General features: G+C 47.0%; 1 protein-coding gene, 1 non-coding gene and 2 pseudogenes across 2 annotated transcripts; 2 read left to right on the plus strand and 2 right to left on the minus strand.

Moving 5' to 3' along the window:
• Positions 1–105: 105 nt before the first annotated feature.
• Positions 106–16,403, minus strand: LOC136454949 (lipid phosphate phosphatase 2-like; annotated as a pseudogene).
• A 251-nt stretch (positions 16,404–16,654) lies between these two features.
• LOC136455703 (U4 spliceosomal RNA) lies at positions 16,655–16,785 on the minus strand (annotated as a pseudogene).
• Positions 16,786–16,971: 186 nt separating this feature from the next.
• Positions 16,972–19,634, plus strand: LOC136452660 (high mobility group B protein 14-like). Its single transcript, XM_066453253.1, has 5 exons — positions 16,972–17,314; positions 18,131–18,188; positions 18,261–18,305; positions 19,147–19,227; positions 19,323–19,634. Exons 1-5 carry the CDS (start codon positions 17,160–17,162, stop codon positions 19,359–19,361), a joined length of 378 nt encoding a protein of 125 aa, XP_066309350.1. The 5' UTR covers positions 16,972–17,159; the 3' UTR covers positions 19,362–19,634.
• Positions 19,635–19,856: 222 nt separating this feature from the next.
• On the plus strand, positions 19,857–19,929 carry TRNAR-ACG (transfer RNA arginine (anticodon ACG)). The gene has a single exon. It is a non-coding gene; the product is annotated as a tRNA-Arg (tRNA).

Consider the following 19,929-nt stretch of genomic DNA (forward strand, 5'->3'; position numbering starts at 1 on the left):
CGTACTATTTACACAGAGTTCCAGGGCATGCGTGGAGTATGTACGAAGAGGGATGACGTCAGTAGTCAGCGTCAGGTGTTACCTGCAGATAGAGATAACCACAAGCTACGGGGACTCCTGTACACCATTCCTCGATCCTGTACAAGTTCGCACGCAACACCTGCCGGCTTCCAACGCATCCAGTTCGTGGCTCGTGCGCGCTCCGGCGGTTTCCGTAGAGCGCTACGTTCGGCTCTCCTCCTCCTCCCGCTCACGCTCGCTGACGAACCTCAAGTGCGCGTGCGGCCAGAACCCTGCCATCACGCAGACAGTCAGGTCAGGTCAGCGGACTCGTTTGGTTCTAGGCCAGATTTGTTGCGAGAGAAAAACACAGTTATTTCGTTGAAACGGTACGGCTGATAAGTTGAAGCCAACATGGCCTTAGCCTGCAGATAGACGATGGGACGTGCAACTAGAGAAGCACAGGCACTGGAGTTTTTGTGCTGCAACTCAGGCGGTTTGCGTTTTGACAGTCGGGTCAACTGCACTGCACTGGAGTCAGGTTTGCGTTTTGACAGACAGGCCGTTTGTGCTGCAACCTCAAGCACAGGCACTAGACAGTCAGGTCAACTGCACTGGAGTTTCAGAGTTCTGCGACTCAGGCGGTTTGCGTTTTGACTCATATATAGCGGTCGTTATGTTTTCAGAGTCTCATTCATTTCATCAGATGTCCTGGTTTAGCCTATTTGTTCGTCTGCAGAGGTCTAGTATATCCTTGATACAGCGCTCCGCCAGGATATTGTGAAATGTGAAGGGACTGCATTGTATTCAGGCCTTGTTTAGTTCGCGAAATTTGGATTTTAGGACTACTGTAGCACCTTCATTTTTATTTGGCAAATAGTGTCCAAATATTGACTAATTAGGCTTAAAACGTTCGTCTCGTAATTTCCCACCAAACTGTGCAATTAGTTTTTCTTTTTGTCTACATTTAATGCTTCATGCACGGGCCGCAAACATTCGATGTGACAGGTACTGTAGCAACTTTTTGGATTTTGGGGTGGAACTAAACCAGGCCTCAGGCAATCAGGCAAGGGAAATAAACGAGGTATACCTTTCTCATCTGACGGAGCTGGGAAGAACTGGAGGTAGCAGACTGAAGCAACCACCAATCCTAAATGAACGAACATGACAAAACTCATCGTCACCAAGGAGAGCCATATAGCTAGTTAAGAGCAGTTGGCATTTAGCAAGGCTTGTCGAGGCCCCTAAACGCCATGCGCTCGTTGCGCTTGACTTGAGGGCATGACAGCCCGATTCACACACGAAGCCCTGCACCTACCGAGGACGCCGCCGGTGCAGACGTCTTGCCAGTGGTGCCAGTAGTCGTCCACCCGCGAGATGGCAATCAACGCCGCGACGAGCAGAGGCAGGAGGACGACGCAGAGCTTGGCGACGTGCCCCCTCCGATCGAACACCGTGATCTTCCCGGCCAGGTACCATGACAGGAAACCCAGCCCGGCAAATGACCCTGCCACACCCACGGAACAAACATGGAAAATGCTGGTTAATGAGCCACTGCACAACAGCACAAGGGACTAAGTAATTCTATATTCTGGTATCAAGGCAATCAAACTACAGCTCAGGAGTTCGAATTTTTGCTGGCTTAATTCAATAAAGGAACTGTTGCCTGGATATTTTTATGTCTGAGGTCTGATTGTTAGAAGAAGCTTAAGAGTGATTGGCCACCTTTTCACATCACCTTAGGTTTTTTTAATATAACTGTTAGTGCATACAACTCGATAATTTGAACTTGCTTTTGCTTCCTTTTATTAGAGCGTGTTCCGAGTGTCCGACTATTCTATACCTGCCATTAATCCCAGTCATTCCCAGTAAGTAGCAAGGCTATCTTTCGTCTAAAAAAAGAATATAAACCTTGGTCAGTTGCTACGCTAGTTTTTGAATGCACTCGCAGAACTCAAGCACTGCTCAAACTCGGGAGGACTACCTTTTCAAGTTTCAACAATCGATGTCATTTCACTTCACTGTGCTTTTTGAAACTAATATATATATGGGTTGTCAGTGCTAGGGTTCATCGGTGCTGTTTATTAATGGATTGGCTATGATACTCTCAAGTAACTATGGACCGTTGATCTATATTTTTTTACCATATAGGTATTAATAGAAGAAATATATTTTTTATTTTAGAAATAGAAGAAATATATTTTTTATTTTAGAAAATAGGTAAATATCTTATGATTGAATCTGTTAGCTCCCGTGTAATTGATAATGATCGATCTCATGCATGGGTACGTAGATCTATTGATTAGATGTAAGGTTCTATGTCATATGTGAGTGTGTAAACGTGTTTTTTTATGGATTGAATGTGACGTTACAACTTTTTATATTTTCTAAATGCAATAATAGGTTTAGTGGAACAACTTTTAAAAATGGTTATTTTCAAAAACGATTTAAGGTAAAATTGTCTACCTGTAAGACAATTTTATTTTTACAGAAGAAAGATAAGATCCTTTATAAAAAAAGTCATTCTACAGCTAAACTTTTTCAAATGTCATCTGAATTTACGGTTTGGAGAGTAGTATTTTGTCATGTAATTTCTTAGCATACATGTCTGAGTAAAATCCAAATTTCCTTTAATAAAGTGTATGCTCAATTTTAGATTTTATATCAAATTTAATTTAAAACTTTCAAAACAAGCTCAAAATTTTCATGAATGAAGATAACAGACATGTGTCATGAAAATTTTGAGCTGTTAATTAGAACGATGTCAGCGCCGCACGTCCGCTTCCGCATTCGTTAATTGGACTCTCGTCCTTCACTATTCACATCCAGTAAATATGACACTCGTCCATTAGCGGTAATAATAAGCACATATTAATCACAGGAATGTAGCCTTCCATGTGCGACGTGTTTTTTTTTTGCCATATTTATAGTAGTAGCTGCTGTATAACGTGTAAAGATACATGGTAAACAATCAATGAGATATTCTTTTCCTTGGATTTCTTTTTTTTTCTGGTTTTTTAGTTATTTATTAACTACTTCATAGTTTCAAAAATCAAGGCTGTGATTGATTCGAGCTAATGAGAGTACCGTAGCAAAGCCCGTTCATTAATAACACTACTGGAGACGGCCTCTTTGCCGAGGGCCGGCAAAGGCCCATTAACCCTCGGCAAAGGCTTTGCCGAGGGCGGTCCTCGGCAAAGAGCTCTCGGGGAATTTTAAGTCGGCGAAGAGGGTCTTTGCTAAGGGTCTTTTATCGGGCACTCGGCAAAGCCTTTGTCGAGGGCTGGAGCGGCACTCGGCAAAGAAAAACAGCCGTCACGGCGCCGGCGCCTGGGACGGAGTCTTTGCCGAGGGCCGTCTCCGGGGGCCCTCGGCAAAGAATTATTCTTTTTTTTTTAAAAAAAATCTTTGCCGAGGGCCTCCAACCATGGCCCTCGGCAAAGAAATGTGCAGAATTTTTCCAAAAAAATCTTTGCCGAGGGCAATGGGACGGCCCTCGGCAAAGAATTATTCTTTTTTTTTGAAAAATCTTTGCCGAGGGCTTCCACGCAGGCCCTCGGTAAAGAAATTTTATTTTTTTTAAAAAAAAAGTCTTTGCCGAGGACCTCCAACCATGGCCCTCGGCAAAGAAATGTTGCAGAAATTTTATTTTTTTTAAAAAAAATCTTTGCCGAGGGCAATGGGACGGCCCTCGGCAAAGGACCCTTCTTTGCCGAGGGCCTTGGTCATTGCCCTCGGCAAAGAGGCAGAAATTTAATTTTTTTTGTTTTTTGCATTCCATCGACACAAGTATTTCATATATATATATACATATATATATATATACATATATATATATATATATATCAACCATCACATATATATATCACACATAACCTATTTTCTCACAATATATCACAACCATAATTGTGAACCACAAATCACAATATATTACAACGACAAGTCACATGTTCATCATCATTCACATGTTTATTACGACAAGTTCATAAAATCCAAGCACAAGTCAGAACCATAAACCATAAATATTACAATAAAGTCCAACCACATCACCTAGCACTAGTCCTCATCAAGGTAGCCTATGAGACGGTGGTGAAGGAAAGACGGGATCATCCAGTGACGCACTACCAAATTGATTGGAACCCGCGGACGAAGGCTGCATAAAGGAGCAGAGATTGCATGTGTGAGTAATCCGGGAAAACAGTTTTAGAACTTAGAGATTGCATCTAGTAATATAGTAATACAAAAAGATTAGACTCAATTGAAAATTTCGGCAGCACCTCCCCTGCACGTGGAGGTTTTCAAAACCTGCAAGAAACAACGGTACGAACGCCGACATCCACAACGGTACGAACGCCGACATCCACAATGGCACGAAGGCCGACATACATGCAAAGCACAAGCGAAAAGTGAAATTTCATACTTACAGGAGTAGCTACAGGAGTAGGAGGTGGAGGAGCTGAAAACTGCACAGGTACACCCGATGCTTGCCCAAGACTTTGCATAATCACCATCATCTCCGCCATCTGCTTCTGCGCGGCCTCGAACGCGACCTGCTGGGCTTGCAGCTGTGCGGTCAGTTCCGCGTTCTGCTCTTGACTTTGCCTTTTTGTTTCTTGCAGCTCGGCCTGCAATATTTCACTCCAATGTATCAGTAATGCAAATCTAATTTAGGTGTGTAAATATCAACGTACGACGAGTAAAACAAGAATTACCTAGAGTGCCTGGACCTGCTGCAATGCTGGAGAAGGCCGTGAGCGTATGGGCTAGCTGGAGCTCGTGCTCCGTGCTCGGATAGCATTGAGGGAGGGAACGGTGGTGGAGTTGATGGCGCCGTCTGCAATCCATAGCCACCCGTGCTTCTTGCCCCCTCTGAGTCTCATGATCGTCTCTGCATCAATGGGCTCAGTGCGCACATTGTAATCTTTCCCATAGATCTCTCTTACCGAGGATGTGTACTCTTGGACTTTAGTGTATACGTTCGGGTCGGAGTACACCTAGGGTGGGGCAGCCGGGTCGAAGGAGACAGAGGACGACGCCCTGCCCATGTGGGACATAGCCCACGTAGAGAACTCCGAGACCTCCTCGCCCGGGTGCGCAGCTTCCTGCGAGAAAGACGGGAAGATTGTGAGAAATCAAGCAGAATTGAGCATCAAAATAAATGAAAGAAATCACTTACGTATGCTTGTTTGTATCCGGGGAGGCTGTGGCTGCCTTGATGGTGAGTTAGACCTTTCTTCATTAGACGATGTTCCCGCTACCTCTCGTGCGTGCCAACAAAGTCCTGTGATAACCACTTGTCTACGATCATGGCCCAGCACTCGGGATACGAGCGGCACCACCAAGGAATCACCTACAAGTCATCGAGTATTTGACATATAAGAAGATGAAATTGAACCTACTTAATATCAAAATGAATCATTATGAATGTTATTCGCCTACCTCAAGGTACTGGTCCCGGGTCAGCGTAACCAGTCTTGCTTGAGGCTTGGGGAGGGACTGCTTAAGTACCGACCTGTAGTAGTCTATGTGGGCTTGGACGTGCCCATGGTGGTGCATCTCGGTGACGTACTTCCTACAAGCTGCGGCAGCCGCCCGATCCGCCTAGGCCTCAAGTCCTTCTTCGGCCTTGAAAAATTTCTGCAAACAAGACCGATGTATCCATTCATTATTTTAATAAAACATTTAACCAACGAATGAGATGTATTAAGCAATGTTGTGCGAGAGAAACTTACCCAAAACTCCGCCAATACCCGCTCCTGCTTGTTGCGGTAAGTGTCATACGTGACCAGCGCGTACCTATCCTAGTTGGAGGCCGGCTCCCGCACCACCGGCTCTTCGGACAGTTACACAATGCCAGGGTACCATTTCCTGCACAAAACACCAAGGATGCTCGCGGGGGTGCGTGCTGGAGTACCTGACAAAACCAACCAGGCCCTACACAAGTGATTAAGAAAATTTATCTGTTTCTCTTATGATTTCCAACGTATCTTATGAAGTAGTTGTGATAACATCTATGGTTACTTACCTCTTTGCCATAGGCCGAATCACTGGGCGGTTGTGAGGAAGCGGAACCGGAGGGAGGCTCACAGGACCTCGCTCGTAGGGAGTCCGGGTAGCGGTACCCCCTCCGTCACCCTCGAGCGCCTCGCCTCCCTCGCCCTCGAGCACCTCACCTCCCTCACCCATCTGCTGACCCCTCTCGTCCTCCGATGAGGATGTGGCTATGGTCGTCACGTGCTCCTCCTCCAGCACCTCGTCATGTGGTGAGGGAGGAGACCGCTGCCTCCTGCGGCTGCTGCCCCTGGTCCTCCTCTCGTCACCTCCTACGGACGCTGCCCCGGACGATGACCCCTCACCTCAAAGGAGAGGGTGGTCTCTCCCATAAACCGAGGGCGTGTCACGGCGTGGACGTCTGCTCGCCATCTTTGTTCAATCACCTGCAATCACAAAGAATGAACAAGACTAAGTAGTACATATATTAGAAATAGATTCAAAATATATAAACAAAACACAAATTAAAAAAAACATAGTATTACATGTATTAGGAATAATCTTCATGATTGGGATCATAGGTCTCATCATCACTGTCAAAATTGTCCAAATGGGCAACACTATCCGAGTCATCGTAGTCATTGCCTAGAAGTAATCGCTCAAGCATTGCTATGTCCTTGGCATTTACCACCACATCTCCATCGACCTCGCCATCAACCATTTCGTTGTCTACTTCTATTTTGATTGCTTCGGGTAAGACTATCTCAAACGTGCCTGGTAGCCCATCTTCTTGATAGAACTGTCTATCATATGTTTTTGCGTTGAAGTTGTAATCATCATCATTTGGGGCAGGTAGTGTACCGTGTGGAGATACCTGGTGCACAATAGCCCAACCGTTAAGATCATCTTTGTCTTGGTTGGCGTATCGAGTATAATACACCTGCACGGCCTGTTGAGCCACAATGTAGACATCTTTTCTAGGATAGATGGAATCTTCTCGAATCTCGACTAGCCCAAGATGAGGGGTTCGTCTCGTTGATCGAGGATTAAACCAGTGACATTTGAACATGATAGGTTTAAGAGGTTTGTCTCCATGAAATAAGAGTTCATAGATTTCCTCAACTCTACCATGATAGTCGAGGCCATCAGTGCCGGGCGTACAAACTCCGCTATTTGTGGTTTTTTGTTTGGGCCGAATCTGCTCGTAACTTGTTGTGTGGAAGCGATATCCATTCACGTCATAGCCGGTAAATGACTTCACCCTAATGTCTCAGCCGTTTGCAACTTGTTTCAACTCATCACTCATAGACGAACCGGTCTGGGCCTATAAGGTGAAGCATGATAGATCGTTATATTAATCAAACGTACAATCACCTTGGACGATCAAACGTATGAGCTAAATTGGACATTACCTTTTGTTTGAACCAAGAAATAAAATTAGGCCTCCCCGCTCCCGCACCCCGTGAAACAAGGGTGTCTTGTTCATGCGATGTAGGATCCCTTGATTGATGCCAGAATTCACGAACAAATTCCCTGTCCGAACGAGAATCAATGGGGTTGGATGCAGAATAGTGACGACATATTGAAACAAGTTTGTTGAGAACTTACTTGATGAATGGCTGCACCTCGGTAAGGTTATTCAATACATATAGCATGATACTGCGCCACTCTTCATTTCCCAATAGCTTCAGGGTTGATCCACTTGCGCTGCCGAGTTGGCCTTGGAAAAGGCTGAGGGTCGATTCATTTTCGCCAGCATTGTAACGAGGGAGTGGATTATGATTGCTAGGAAGGTTCGGCTTGTAGTATTGCGTTGTGAAGTTTGCCACCTCCTCCCGAAGGCATGCCTCTGCAATGGAAGCCTCAATTCTAGCTTTATTTGTACATTTTTTGCGAAGAGTCTTTAGACATCTCTCGATTGGATAGCACCAACGGGCCTGCACGGGCCCCCCCAAACGTGCCTCGGACGGGAGGTGCACAATCAGATGCTGCATCGGCAAGAAGAAGCCAGGTGGAAAGATCTTCTCCAGCTTACAGAGCAAGACAGGTGCCGCTTTTTCCAAGTCCTGAGCGACGGTCCGAGATATCTCCTTGGCACAAAACTGGCGAAAGAAAAAGCTCAACTCTGCCAGCACTAGCCAAACATGCTCAGGGACATAGCCTCGGACCATCGCTGGAAGAAGCCGCTCAATCCATACGTGCATTTTGAAGCTTGTCTTTGTAGCTCGGTCGTATGTCCATACCCCCTTCTCCCAAGCGTGGATCAATTCATCAATCACAGGCTCCATGAACACACCCATATTACTCTCCGGGTGTCCAGGAATTATCAACGACAAGAATACGTTATGCCGTTGAAAGGAGATGCCGGGAGGGAGATTGAGGGGGATAACAAAAACGGACCAGCATGTGTATGGGGCAGCCATCATTCTATAAGGATTGAACCCATCTGTTGCCAGCGCGACACGTACATTACGGGCCTCAGCTACTTTGTCACGATGTTTGTCATTGAAGTACGTCCATGCTTCAGCATCAGACGGATGTACCATCTTCCCAGGATTGTACCGTTTGCCATCTTTGTGCCATGTCATCTGTTTCGCGGATTCCTCGATCATGAATAGCCGTTGGATCCTCGATAGGAAAGGAAGGTGCCGTAGCACTCTCGCGGGGATCGAAAGCTGCTTTTTCTGACCATCACCAGAGTCTACCTCTAGGTACCTAGAGGATTTACACTTTAGACAGTAATTTACGTCCTTGTGTTCTTTTCTAAATAGGATGCACCCCTTCGGACAAACATGTATCTTGTCATATGGCATCTTAAGCATACGAAGGAGTTTCTCTGCCTCGTACAAGTTCGTCGGCAAAGTGTGCTTCTCCGGTAGGATGGTGCCAAACACGGCCAACATCTTATCGAAGCCTTCTCGACTCAGGTTTAACTCGGCCTTCAACCCCATTACGCGTCCAACCGCATCCAGCTGAGAAATCGTTGTACGCTCGTGAAGGGGTTTCTGTGCTGAGTGCAACACTTTGTAGAAGTCCTTTGCGGATTCCTCCATCTCCTCCTTCTCATGTCGTTCAGCGAAGTGAGCTTGGTGGGCGTCATCTAGCATGTCTGCTACCCCAGCATCATCATCAAAAGCCTCAAGGCGTGCTTTCACCACCTCCGCTCTTATACTATCTGCTTCACCATGGTAGATCCACTGCTGGTAGCCAGACGTATAACCATTGAACACAAGATGTCTACCCATGGCCTTCTCGTCTACCTTTCTCCTGTTGTCACATTTGCTGCAGGGACACCAAACTAGAGAATGTCCTCCTGCTCCTGAGCCAAATGCATGTTTCAAGAAACGATATGTCCCCTTCACCCATTCATAGTCGTAGTCACTGTTGCTTCTCCAGCCCGTGTACATCCACTGACGGTCCTCCATCCTTTAACATTTACATCATAGAGTATTGTGACCATCAATTGCATCTACGCGGTGTTCCTAATGTCTAATAGGTGAGGATAGGTCCTAATCCCACCCGCAGATGCATAGATGAGGTCAGTTTCTAGGCTCCGCTCCTTTCCGAGATAGAATTTCGGCAGCTCCTCCCTGCTGTTCTCCCGATACACGTCCTGCCAGGGAGAGTGTGTATCCGGAGAACAACAGGGAAGAGCTACCGAAACTCGGTCTCGGACCGAAGCAGACCATGGAAACTAACCCATCTACGTATCCGCGGGCTGTCCAAAAAACATGGACAATCTAAAATAGATACGGTCGTAGATATGCAAAGATCCGCATACCTACGACCGCATCTCTTTCGAACAGGAGACGCCTAACTGGGTTACGCGATCTAAGACAATGATATGGGAGGAGGGCTTATTTATACCTAGGGTGATGGTGGAGTCAGGCTAGCAGGGCAGTGGCGAGTCAGGGTAGTGACGAGGCGATGCTGTGCAGGTAGACCCGCAATGCCGACGAAGATGATCAGGGTCGCCGAGTCCCCTCTGACGTGCTCTTCTCTGCAAAAGAAGAAACACAATACTATAAGTTGAAAATTTCGGCAGAACCTCCCCTGTACGGGGAGGTTTCCAAAACCTGCAAGAAAAAACCGGCACGATGGCCGACAACCACATATCAAGGGAACAAATACGGCACGATGGCCGATAGCCAGATATATATTAATCCACCACCAACACACCACCACCTCCACCACCACCACCACAACCACCACACTACCACCACCACGACGACCACGACCACACCACCACCACCATGACCTCCACCACCACGACCACACCACCACGACCACACCACCACGACCACAACCACCACACTACCACCACCACCACGACCACAACCACACCACGACATCCACCACAACAACCATGACCACACCACCACATCCACCACAACGACCACACCACCACCACCTCAACGAACACACTACCCTCCTTCTCCACCTCCACCATTGCATGCCACCACCACCTCGACCTCCACCTAGACCTCCTCCTTCACCAGCATTGCACACCATGAAGCGAGGGAAAGGCATACCTAGATGTCGGAGGGATGTCGGAGGCCACGGACGGGGTGAGGGTCATGGATGGGGCGACGTCAAGGGGCTGGGGTGGGGCACCTCCTCCTCCTCTCTTCTCAGCCTCCTCTCTTCTCCTATTCCCCTTCTCCTCTTCCTCCCTTTCTCTCACCTTCTGCTCGGAACGGGGGCGGGCACGGCGGACAGCGTGGACAGGGTTGGCGGGTGGCGCGGGGTCCTCCTCCTTCTCTAGTGGTCGGCGGATGGCGCAGAGGTTCTCCTCCTCCTTGGGGCGGGTCGGCGGGCGGGCGTGGGTGGGCGGCGTGGCCGGGGTGGGGCACCTCTGGCGGGTTGAGGCGAGCGGCGGGGTGGGGCTCCTTCGGTGGCCTGCTCCTCCTACCTCCTCCTCTGGCGGCCAGGGGCACGCGGGGTGGCGGTGGCGGCCGGGCGCGGGGCGGCGGGGCGCGCAGCGGTGGTGGGCCGCGCGGGGCGGTGGTGGGGCGGCAGGGCTCGTGGGGCGGCCAGGCACGGGGCGGCGTGGCACGCCGCGGCGCGGTGGTGGGTGGCGGGGGGCGCGGGGCGGCCGGGCGCGCTGCGGCGGGCCGCGCGGGGCGCGAAGCAGCGGCGGGGCGACGGGGCGTGGGGCAGCGGCGGGGCGCGCTGCGGCGGCGTCAAGTTCTGTGGGCGGGGAATTTGGGCCGCTGGCCGATTTACGGTTGGGCCCTTTGCCGAGGGCCCAGATCCAGGGCCCTCGGCCAAGATTTTTTATTTTTTTAAATATTCTTTGCCGAGGGCCATTGGCCCGGCCCTCGGCAAAGAGCCCCTTTACCGAGGGCCAGGCTAGGCCCTCGGCAAAGATTTTTTTGGTCTGTGGGCGAGGAATTTGGGTCGCTGGCCGATTTAGGGTTGGGCCCTTTGCCGAGGGCCTAGATCTAGGGCCCTCGGCAAAGATTTTTTATTTTTTTAAATATTCTTTGCCGAGGGCCAGGCTAGGCCTTCGGCAAAGATTTTTTTTGGTCCGTGGGTGGGGAATTTGGGCGGCTGGCCGATTTAGGGTTGGCCCTTTGCCGAGGGCCCGGATCCAGGGCCCTCGGCAAAGATTTTTTATTTTTTTTAATATTCTTTGCCGAGGGCCGTTGGCCAGGCCCTCGGCAAAGACCCCCTTTGCCGAGGGCCAGGCTAGACCCTCGGCAAAGAGTTTTTTTTGTTTTTTGAACCCAGTTTTTTTGTGGTGCTATAATACATTATTTAAATCTCAATTTTAAAATTTGGGCCAAATTTGACTTTTTTTGATATCTTTCCCTAATTTATTTCTTTTCGTTGATTTTTTTCGAATATTTCAAATTTGAACTGTAGGTGGATGGACTAATGCAATTTAGTGATTCAAAAAATGTTATTCATGGTATTTGGTGTATGTTGAGTCCCTATCCACGAACTCGCATCAAATTTCGAACATCTTCTTCACGTAACATGACGAGGAACTTGTCGGAAAAGTGTTTTTAAATTATATAAAATCCATACGAAGTCCGAAAATCATGAAACTTGTCGAGGTGTCATGTTATCGCATGTGTAGGCTGTGGTAAAAATTTGAGAAGGTTTCGAGCAAGTTGTGATGTTTGATGCCTAAAACCCAGACATCAGATTTTCGGACTTCGTATGTATTTTATATAATTTAAGAACACTTTTCCGACAAGTTCCTCGTCATGTTACGTGAAGAAGATGCCCGAAATTTGATGTGAGTTCGTGGATAGGGACTCAACATACACCAAATACCATGAATAACATTTTTCGAATCACTAAATTGCATTATTCCATCCACCTGCAGTTCAAATTTGAAATATTCGAAAAAAATCAACGAAAAGAAATAAATTAGGGAAAGATATAAAAAGAGTCAAATTTGGCCCAAATTTTAAAATTGAGATTTAAATAATGTATTATAGCACAAAAAAAACTGGGTTCAAAAAACAAAAAAACTCTTTGCCGAGGGTCTAGCCTGGCCCTCGGCAAAGAATATTTTAAAAAAATAAAAAATCTTTGCCGAGTGCCTGACGGCGGGCACTCGGCAAAGACTGACGCCAGTGGCCGCCGTGACCCATCCGGTCATATTTGCCGAGGGCCAATTTGCCGAGGGCTAGGCCCTCGGTAAAGATTTATTTTGCCGATGGCCGTTTGTTTGCCGAGGGTCAAGCTCTCGGCAAAGGCTTCTTTGCCGAAGGCCTAGCTTTGCCGAGGGCTCCTGGGGCTGGCTCTCGGCAATGCCGAGTGCCTGAGATATAGCCCTCGGCAAACCTAGAAGCCCTCGGCAAAGAGGACGTCTCCGGTAGTGTAAGGAGATTAATGGGCTTTTTTGTGAATGAAGAAGAGTTAATAATGAATTGGTAATGATATGTCATTATTATGCGGTTGCAAGTGCAATGACGACTCACATGAGGTGTGGCCGCTGGGGAAGCGCTCTTGTGGCCTTCCTTGATCACGCTAGGATCACCATGGCATATGACTCCCGTTGCAATGTTGTTGTACACCTAGTATAGATGGGACACCACGGGATGTACTTAGGTTGGGTGGAAAACAAGTCCATTTAGATCTTGTTTGGACATGCATGTATTTATCTCAATCCACATGTTTTGAAGTGGGTTGGTGTGAAACTAAATTAAATTCCATTCCAATCCGTTCCAACACTTGTGGATTGAAGTAGATACACATGCATCCAAACAAGACCGTAGTAGGGTGAATTTGAGAGCAATATAATCGAGTTGGGACTTGTTACCGCTTTTCCATCAGGGAAGCATTGCCAGCAGGGGCGGATATGGGCCACTAGGGCCACGGCCCTAGGCGCAAGCAAAAAAAACATTAGAGTACCAATAGTTTTTCGGCCTGGCCCTAGGCGTTGGGCCAAATTTCTTGCACTTTTGGCCCAGCAAAGATAGGGGAAGGAACCAAGGAGGCAGCGAGCGCCAGCCTCACGAGCACTGCGCCGCACCGCGCCCGTTCGCGACACCCTGCTTCTCCTCGCTGTCGTAGTGTTGCGGCCAATCCTAGGCGACTCCGCGCCTCCGTCGCTCCGCTCCTCTGCTGGCCAGCGACCACCCCTGTGCGGCTGCGCCGAGGCACCCTAAGCTGCGCGCGGGCGGTGGCGCCTCACGCCCCCACTGACGCCCGACGACCCACGCCCTGCGTCGGTCTGCCGCCAGCGCCCCAGCTCCTGGTAATACTAATTCCCCTTTCCCCATTTAACCATTCTCACTTCTAAGGGTCCGATTTCTAAATTAAATAAAGTTGAACTCTTTCAATTTTTGTAGTTGTAGTACTCAAGTAAGTTGCACAATGAAGTGGAGCACGACAATAAAATCCTTTTTTACTCCGGCTCCTATGCCAATTATACAACCAGCGCCACAAACACAACCATCTGCACAACCACAATCAAAAGTAGTAGAAGAACCATAGGTTGTTGAAGAACCAGAAACAACAGAAGAAGTACCTAGCAATGCAAATGGTTTACAAAATAATCCCCCATCTCAAACTAGAGCAAGTGGTCAATTATATTTATGGACTACATTGCTAATGTTCTTAAACACAAATCCATCTGTAGGTTCAGGTCCATATGAAGCTCTTGATGAAGATATGAGAGGCGAGGGTGAACCAAACCATAATTCGTTAGGCTTTTTTAACCACTTTCATGTTCCATCAATTATATCATGGATTTAAATATGAAATCGAGATATCATTTAAACTTATGCATCTATGAGCTTTGTTTTGTTATTTATTGTTATTAGTCCCGTTGCGGGCCGTATTTTAATCCGGTGTGGGCGGTATATATATATGCTTTGACAGTCAGTGACAGAGCTCGTCAATTGACAGTGGCCATAGGCATCAAAATTGACGAGCTCCGCCACTTATCGCCAGAAGTTAGGGCGCGGCCAGCCGACGGTGTCCTTGATCGCGTCAGTCAGGACGCCCGTTATCAGCACAACGAATAGGATACCTGCGCTTAATTAGCCGGTCAGTCACCATGTGTAATGTAATGTAATGTACCCCTGGCTAATTAATGAGAGCATACTCCAGAACACAGTTCACAATAGGCCGGAAAGAAGACAATGGCAGTGGTGAAGTTACCTAGAATCGCAAGGTGCAGATCGTACTGTTAGATTGATCTTCACCGGTTGGTCCAATGGCTAATTGGATCCTTCATCCATGTTCTGATTGGGATGTTTTGATCGTACCTAGTAAGAACTTATCCTGACATAGTTTAAGTATCCGGGATATTTTGGTAGAAGTCTAGTCCAGATATAGATCGCTGGAATAGAGTTAAGAATGTCTTGCAATTTTGCAAAGTATCATAGGCATCGTGTTGAGTAAGAAAGAACAAGTAGTTGCTAACACTCGCAGTTGAAGTATTATTGTGAAAAAGCTCAAAAGAAACAGTTATGGTGTTATCCATGATGCATACCATAGTATAACCTGTCGTGAGGCTTAAGGAACAGGCAAAAGTGGTTAATGGAATATATACCCGGATTTAACAATGGTAGTCAACAGCAATAACCATTTAAAATAGTTAACTCCTAAGACAACATGTCAAGTGTGCTGTCAAACACATTGACATTAAGTTATATGTTATAAATGAGAAAATTCAGAATTATTTTGAAAGCATTGAGCATATAAGTACCAAGCAAGTACTTACGAATCCACTTACCAAAGGCTAACTACCCAGTATATTCAGAGAACACACAGTCGACATGGATTTATGAGAAAGCCTATGATTTCTAGATACTGAGGGTCTAGTTGAGAATCTGTTGCAAAACAGAGAGGTACATTGTAGCTGTTAAATCTAATGGCAACTGACCGTGACGATAAGACACGCTCTATGCATTGATCTGTGATGGAATGGAAAAAAAGATAAAGTAAGTTAAGTTTAAGTCATAAGGTGAGATCAAGGGGGAGAATGTTAGATTGATCTCCACCAGTTGACCCAACGGCCAATTGAGCCCTTGATCAGCGCCCTAATCGGGGGCACCCAGCCGTTATCCTGACTGATAGGCCCCCGTCGCGCAACGCTATAAAAAGGACGGGTAGGGGCTGGGGTACATCAGTACATGAGACAAGATTCGGCGTAGCCGTCAGCGCCCCACCGATATCCTAACCCTAGACCGATCGTGAGAGTGCACTGTGAGCGACGGAAAGCGCCATCGTCTTCACCGCCGTCACCAGACCGGGCCCGCACTGTTGCTACTTCGTCGACGACGCCATGACCACGACTGAAGACTTGAGATGAGGTACATCATCATCGAGTTCTATATCTAAATCTAGAATTTACCCACTACATAACACCTGGTGATCCTAGAATGCTATCACGTACACGTTCCTCTTCCTGATGTAGATGATGACAAAGATGACCATGGGCCCAATGACAGCGACGATCTGCGATAAATTAAACAACAACACGTATATATATATTGGTGAGCAAGGGTCGGAGATAGAGAGGAGGATTGTTTGCCGCACGTACCGGAACGGCCCAGACGGGGACGGTGTTGCTTTTCATGGGGTATCTGAGGCCCGACATCATGCCGGCGCCGACGAACCGGTGGAACGGCTCGATGGCGTTCGACGGCGACCAGGAGGAGCAGCGCGACCCAGTCCCACGCGTGCGACCGCGCCACCTTGGGCATCGTCGGCAACAACGAGCACGCCGGGGCGGCGGCGGCATCGTGGGAGGCCTTCATCTCCAGGGCGGCGGCAGCTGCAGCTGCAGGTTGATGATGATCTTTGCTCGGGACCTCGCGGTACGAATAATGCGCCGACCACGAGCCGCTGAAGGAGGTGAGATCGAGCAATGCCGGCGGCGGCGGTGTCGTTGGCTTGCTCTTCACCTTGCTGCTGGATCCTTTTATTGGGCTACGAATCATGATGTTGTTTTTATAGGACCCCAGATCTGTGTGCGTCGATCCAATGCGAGGCAATGACGGTGATAGTGGGTGCTGCGGGCAATTTTTTTGGTGGTTGATTTGGGGAATTGCTTGGGAGTTTCCTTCTGCAGCTACGCCCTGCCTGGTTTCGGGCGACAATTTTCCCACATTTCAAAAATCTTATTTGCATACAGTTATCTTTTGATAATAAGGTTTCTTCTTTACGATTGTAGGATTTTCCCACCTTAGAAAAGGAGGACCCTTCCAGAAATTCTCAGTGGCCCAGAGGGCCAAAGAGGGGGTTTGGAAATAGTTTTCAACCAGCATTTGACGCGCCTCGGTATGACCTCATAAGCTGCGTCATTGCCCCAAGCGCAAAGATGAATTTCTTCTGTTCCCCGAGCCCTCTTCTTATGGACTAAGCCCTCTCTCACCCCTTCCTCGCCCATCGATGTGGTACAAAATCACACAAACCATCAGTCATCAACCGCCCAACCATTTTTTGGACCGAGTGGAAGCCCAATCAGCACTATGGGCTAGTGGGTCACACGTCCGGCCCACGAGAGGCGGAGAGCTTAGCGGCCAGGTCGTCTTCCCTTCCCGTCTCCCATCCCTTCCCGAGTTCCCGTGCGCGTCTCCTCCCTCCCATCTGGCTGCCCCTCTCCACACTCCAGGAGAGTCCTGGGGGGCTCCAAACCTCGCGTAAACCCCAACCCCCACGCGCATAGGCATAGCCGAAGTGGTTTGCCTTGCCGGATGAAGACGAGGTCGCAGACGGCGCCGAAGCCTCTCAAGACGGTGGCGATGGCTCCCAGACTGAGCAGCCCCAAGCGGAAGCCGAGGCCCAAGCCGGCGGGGAAGGGCGACCCCCGCGCACCCAAGAAGCCACCCACCGCCTTCTTCTACTTCATGTATGTTCTGGGCTGTCCCCTCCCCTGTTAATTTGCCAACTACGGATTTCGTGTCTGCTGGGTGTTACTGTTCTGGCCGCGGCTAAGCGATTGATAAGTTAGGGGTTCCAGTGTGCAGCTGCTACCTATCAGGAAATTCTAGTGTATACTAGTGTTAGGTGCAAGGTGCTACTTGATATCTCTGATGTGTATTGGTTCACTAGCCGCTGGATGGGCTCACCAGTCACCATTGTAGCTCAGCTTGTGCAATCAGGCTTTTCCTAGTTTTCTTTTCTTTTCTTTTCTTTCAACAAATTGCCATTTCTTGCTTTTGATCTGGGAATTGGGATGCTGGGATGTTAGGTTACTTGAAGTTGAAGGCATCCTTTGGTGAAGCAATTTGAATTTTCCTCGTTCGTGGCCAGATTTGCCCGTTTGTGCTACATTCCCAAGTAGGTTTATTCTTTTTGTGCACTGTGATTTTGTCTTTTAGTTTCATTTACGATTGAGATTATCGGTTAATGTCATTGCTGAACTTTCCATATGACGCTGGTGTGAAGAACATCTGATTTACCAAAGTAATCAGCTTACTGTACTCAGTCCAGGTCTACTTTACATGGGTTTGTAAAAAAGTCATATGTGTTGTTACTTATCGAATTCTTATTTAACATAACTGCTTTATGCTGCAACCATATCGACACACCATCATTGAACATATCGATTGCTCTTTGAGGTTTCTCCCATATTTTTAGGTGTAACACGAATGTGAAATCTCTTTCACTTGTTTGCCTTTGTGTTATACACCAATCTATAATGACGCTCTATGTTGTGCTGAAGGGAGGATTTTCGGAAGGTTTATAAGCAAGAAAAACCAAGTGTAAAATCAATGCAGGAAGTAAGTTTTTTCATTACTTGAATGTTGAACCTTCAAATCTTTAGTCTTGTAGTAATATACCTTGCCCTGCAGATAGGGAAGGCATGTGGCGAAAAATGGAATACAATGGCATTTGAGGTCAGTATTTCCTCTTTGCAGCCTGATAGTTGTGTTTCATTAGTTATTTACCACCTTATGCTGCCTGCTGATGTAACTTGCTTGATTCCACAATGGTAATGCGAATTTGAATGCGGTGGACTGGATATGTAGTTTGGTTTTTGCATATACTTCTTTTTTTCCTGATCAACCATTTTATGGGAAACACAGTATATAGGGATCAGAAGGTCTTGGTATTATGCTTTATTTGGTTAATATCCAGTTCAAAGAACATGAGCTATTTCCACCTTTTTATTCTAATGGTGAAGAAGTGATTTCCCTTGGCACCCATGGCCCATCTCTTATTTAAGTTCTTTCATGAGTTTATACTTTAGAGAGTTTGAAGGGACAGATTGGCATGGATGTGTTAACTGTGAAATTTTCTGACCTACATGCTCAAAAACCCAAAATGAAGTTTGTGAGTACTGTAGCTTTGGTTCATTTGAATTATCGTACATCATTGCACGTTCGCTATTATTTTGTATTTTACAGTCAGTGTATAGTTGCTACTTACTGTCTCAGTATTTGAGCTCCCCACTTGTGAGCTGCTTTAGGGGTGTTCACTGACACCAGTTTGGTCAAAGCAGATAAACACTCATAATTAACTTGGTGTGTACGCTGCTCTGTGGGTACTGGGCAGCTAGATTGCTTAGCATGTACTATGTTTGAATGGTCTCAACCATTTGGAACAACCGGAATGTTCAACCCTAGTTTCTGTACAGTACATCTTCACTCAACCATGCTACTGAGTGCTTCTGCCTTCTATATGGTAATGAAATTTGACTTCTAGAAAACAATAGTTTTCACTTAATCCATTTGACAGGAAAAGGTCAAGTATTATGATATAGCTACTGAGAAACGTGCAGAATTTGAGAAGGCGATGATTGAATATAACAAGAAAAAGGTGTATATTATACTTTCTCCCCTCTTGGATACAGTCTCCCCAGCCCCTGTTTTCTTATGGGTGAAAGCATAATCCTCTTTCATATTCTCATGCAGGAAAGCGGAGAAATGTCTGAGGAATCAGATTACGACTAGAGCTGATTAGCTGAATATTTATCTGTTCCAAATTCCTGATGGTTCACCGTAACTGGATGAATCAATCAACTGTATATTATGGAACTGTGATTTGTAATGGAATTTATAGATACTACTAGTTGGAACCTTCAGCTCATGCAGATATGTATCTTCTGTAGTTGACTGACGTATTTGGATGACACCGAGTCTTTTACCGGTGGTTCTCATCTGGACATAATTTGTGTTTCATGCTAACTGCTCGTTAAATTGCTTATTATGAAGTTGTATGTATAATTGTGTATAGTAATGTCCAACACAATAATTTACCACAGGTAAATCAAATGACATCTCTACTGTCAAATATACTACTTAGACTAGCAGATATTGATACGGAACACACCTATATCGATTTCATCTATCCAGAAATCGAGCTGCTGTGTGACATGTTACATTTAGATTGTTATAATGGGTTACGATACCCATCATTAGAATGAGTCAACAAACTATTTCAACAACGACTCCGTGGCCCAATCGATAAGGCGCTGGTCTACGGAACCAGAGATTCTGGGTTCCATCCCCAGCGGAGTCG

Source organism: Miscanthus floridulus, chromosome 5 (assembly GCF_019320115.1).
Source record: "Miscanthus floridulus cultivar M001 chromosome 5, ASM1932011v1, whole genome shotgun sequence".
Lineage (NCBI taxonomy): Eukaryota > Viridiplantae > Streptophyta > Magnoliopsida > Poales > Poaceae > Miscanthus > Miscanthus floridulus.

What these genes read in the sequence shown, in the direction of transcription:
- LOC136452660 (XM_066453253.1), top strand. Translation starts at nt 17,160, where the DNA reads ATGAAGACGAGGTCGCAGACGGCGCCGAAGCCTCTCAAGACGGTGGCG. An exon ending in GTGTAAAATCAATGCAGGAA is followed by an intron (nt 18,189 to 18,260) that starts GTAAGTTTTTTC and finishes CTTGCCCTGCAG; the next exon opens with ATAGGGAAGGCATGTGGCGA. An exon ending in GGAATACAATGGCATTTGAG is followed by an intron (nt 18,306 to 19,146) that starts GTCAGTATTTCC and finishes TCCATTTGACAG; the next exon opens with GAAAAGGTCAAGTATTATGA.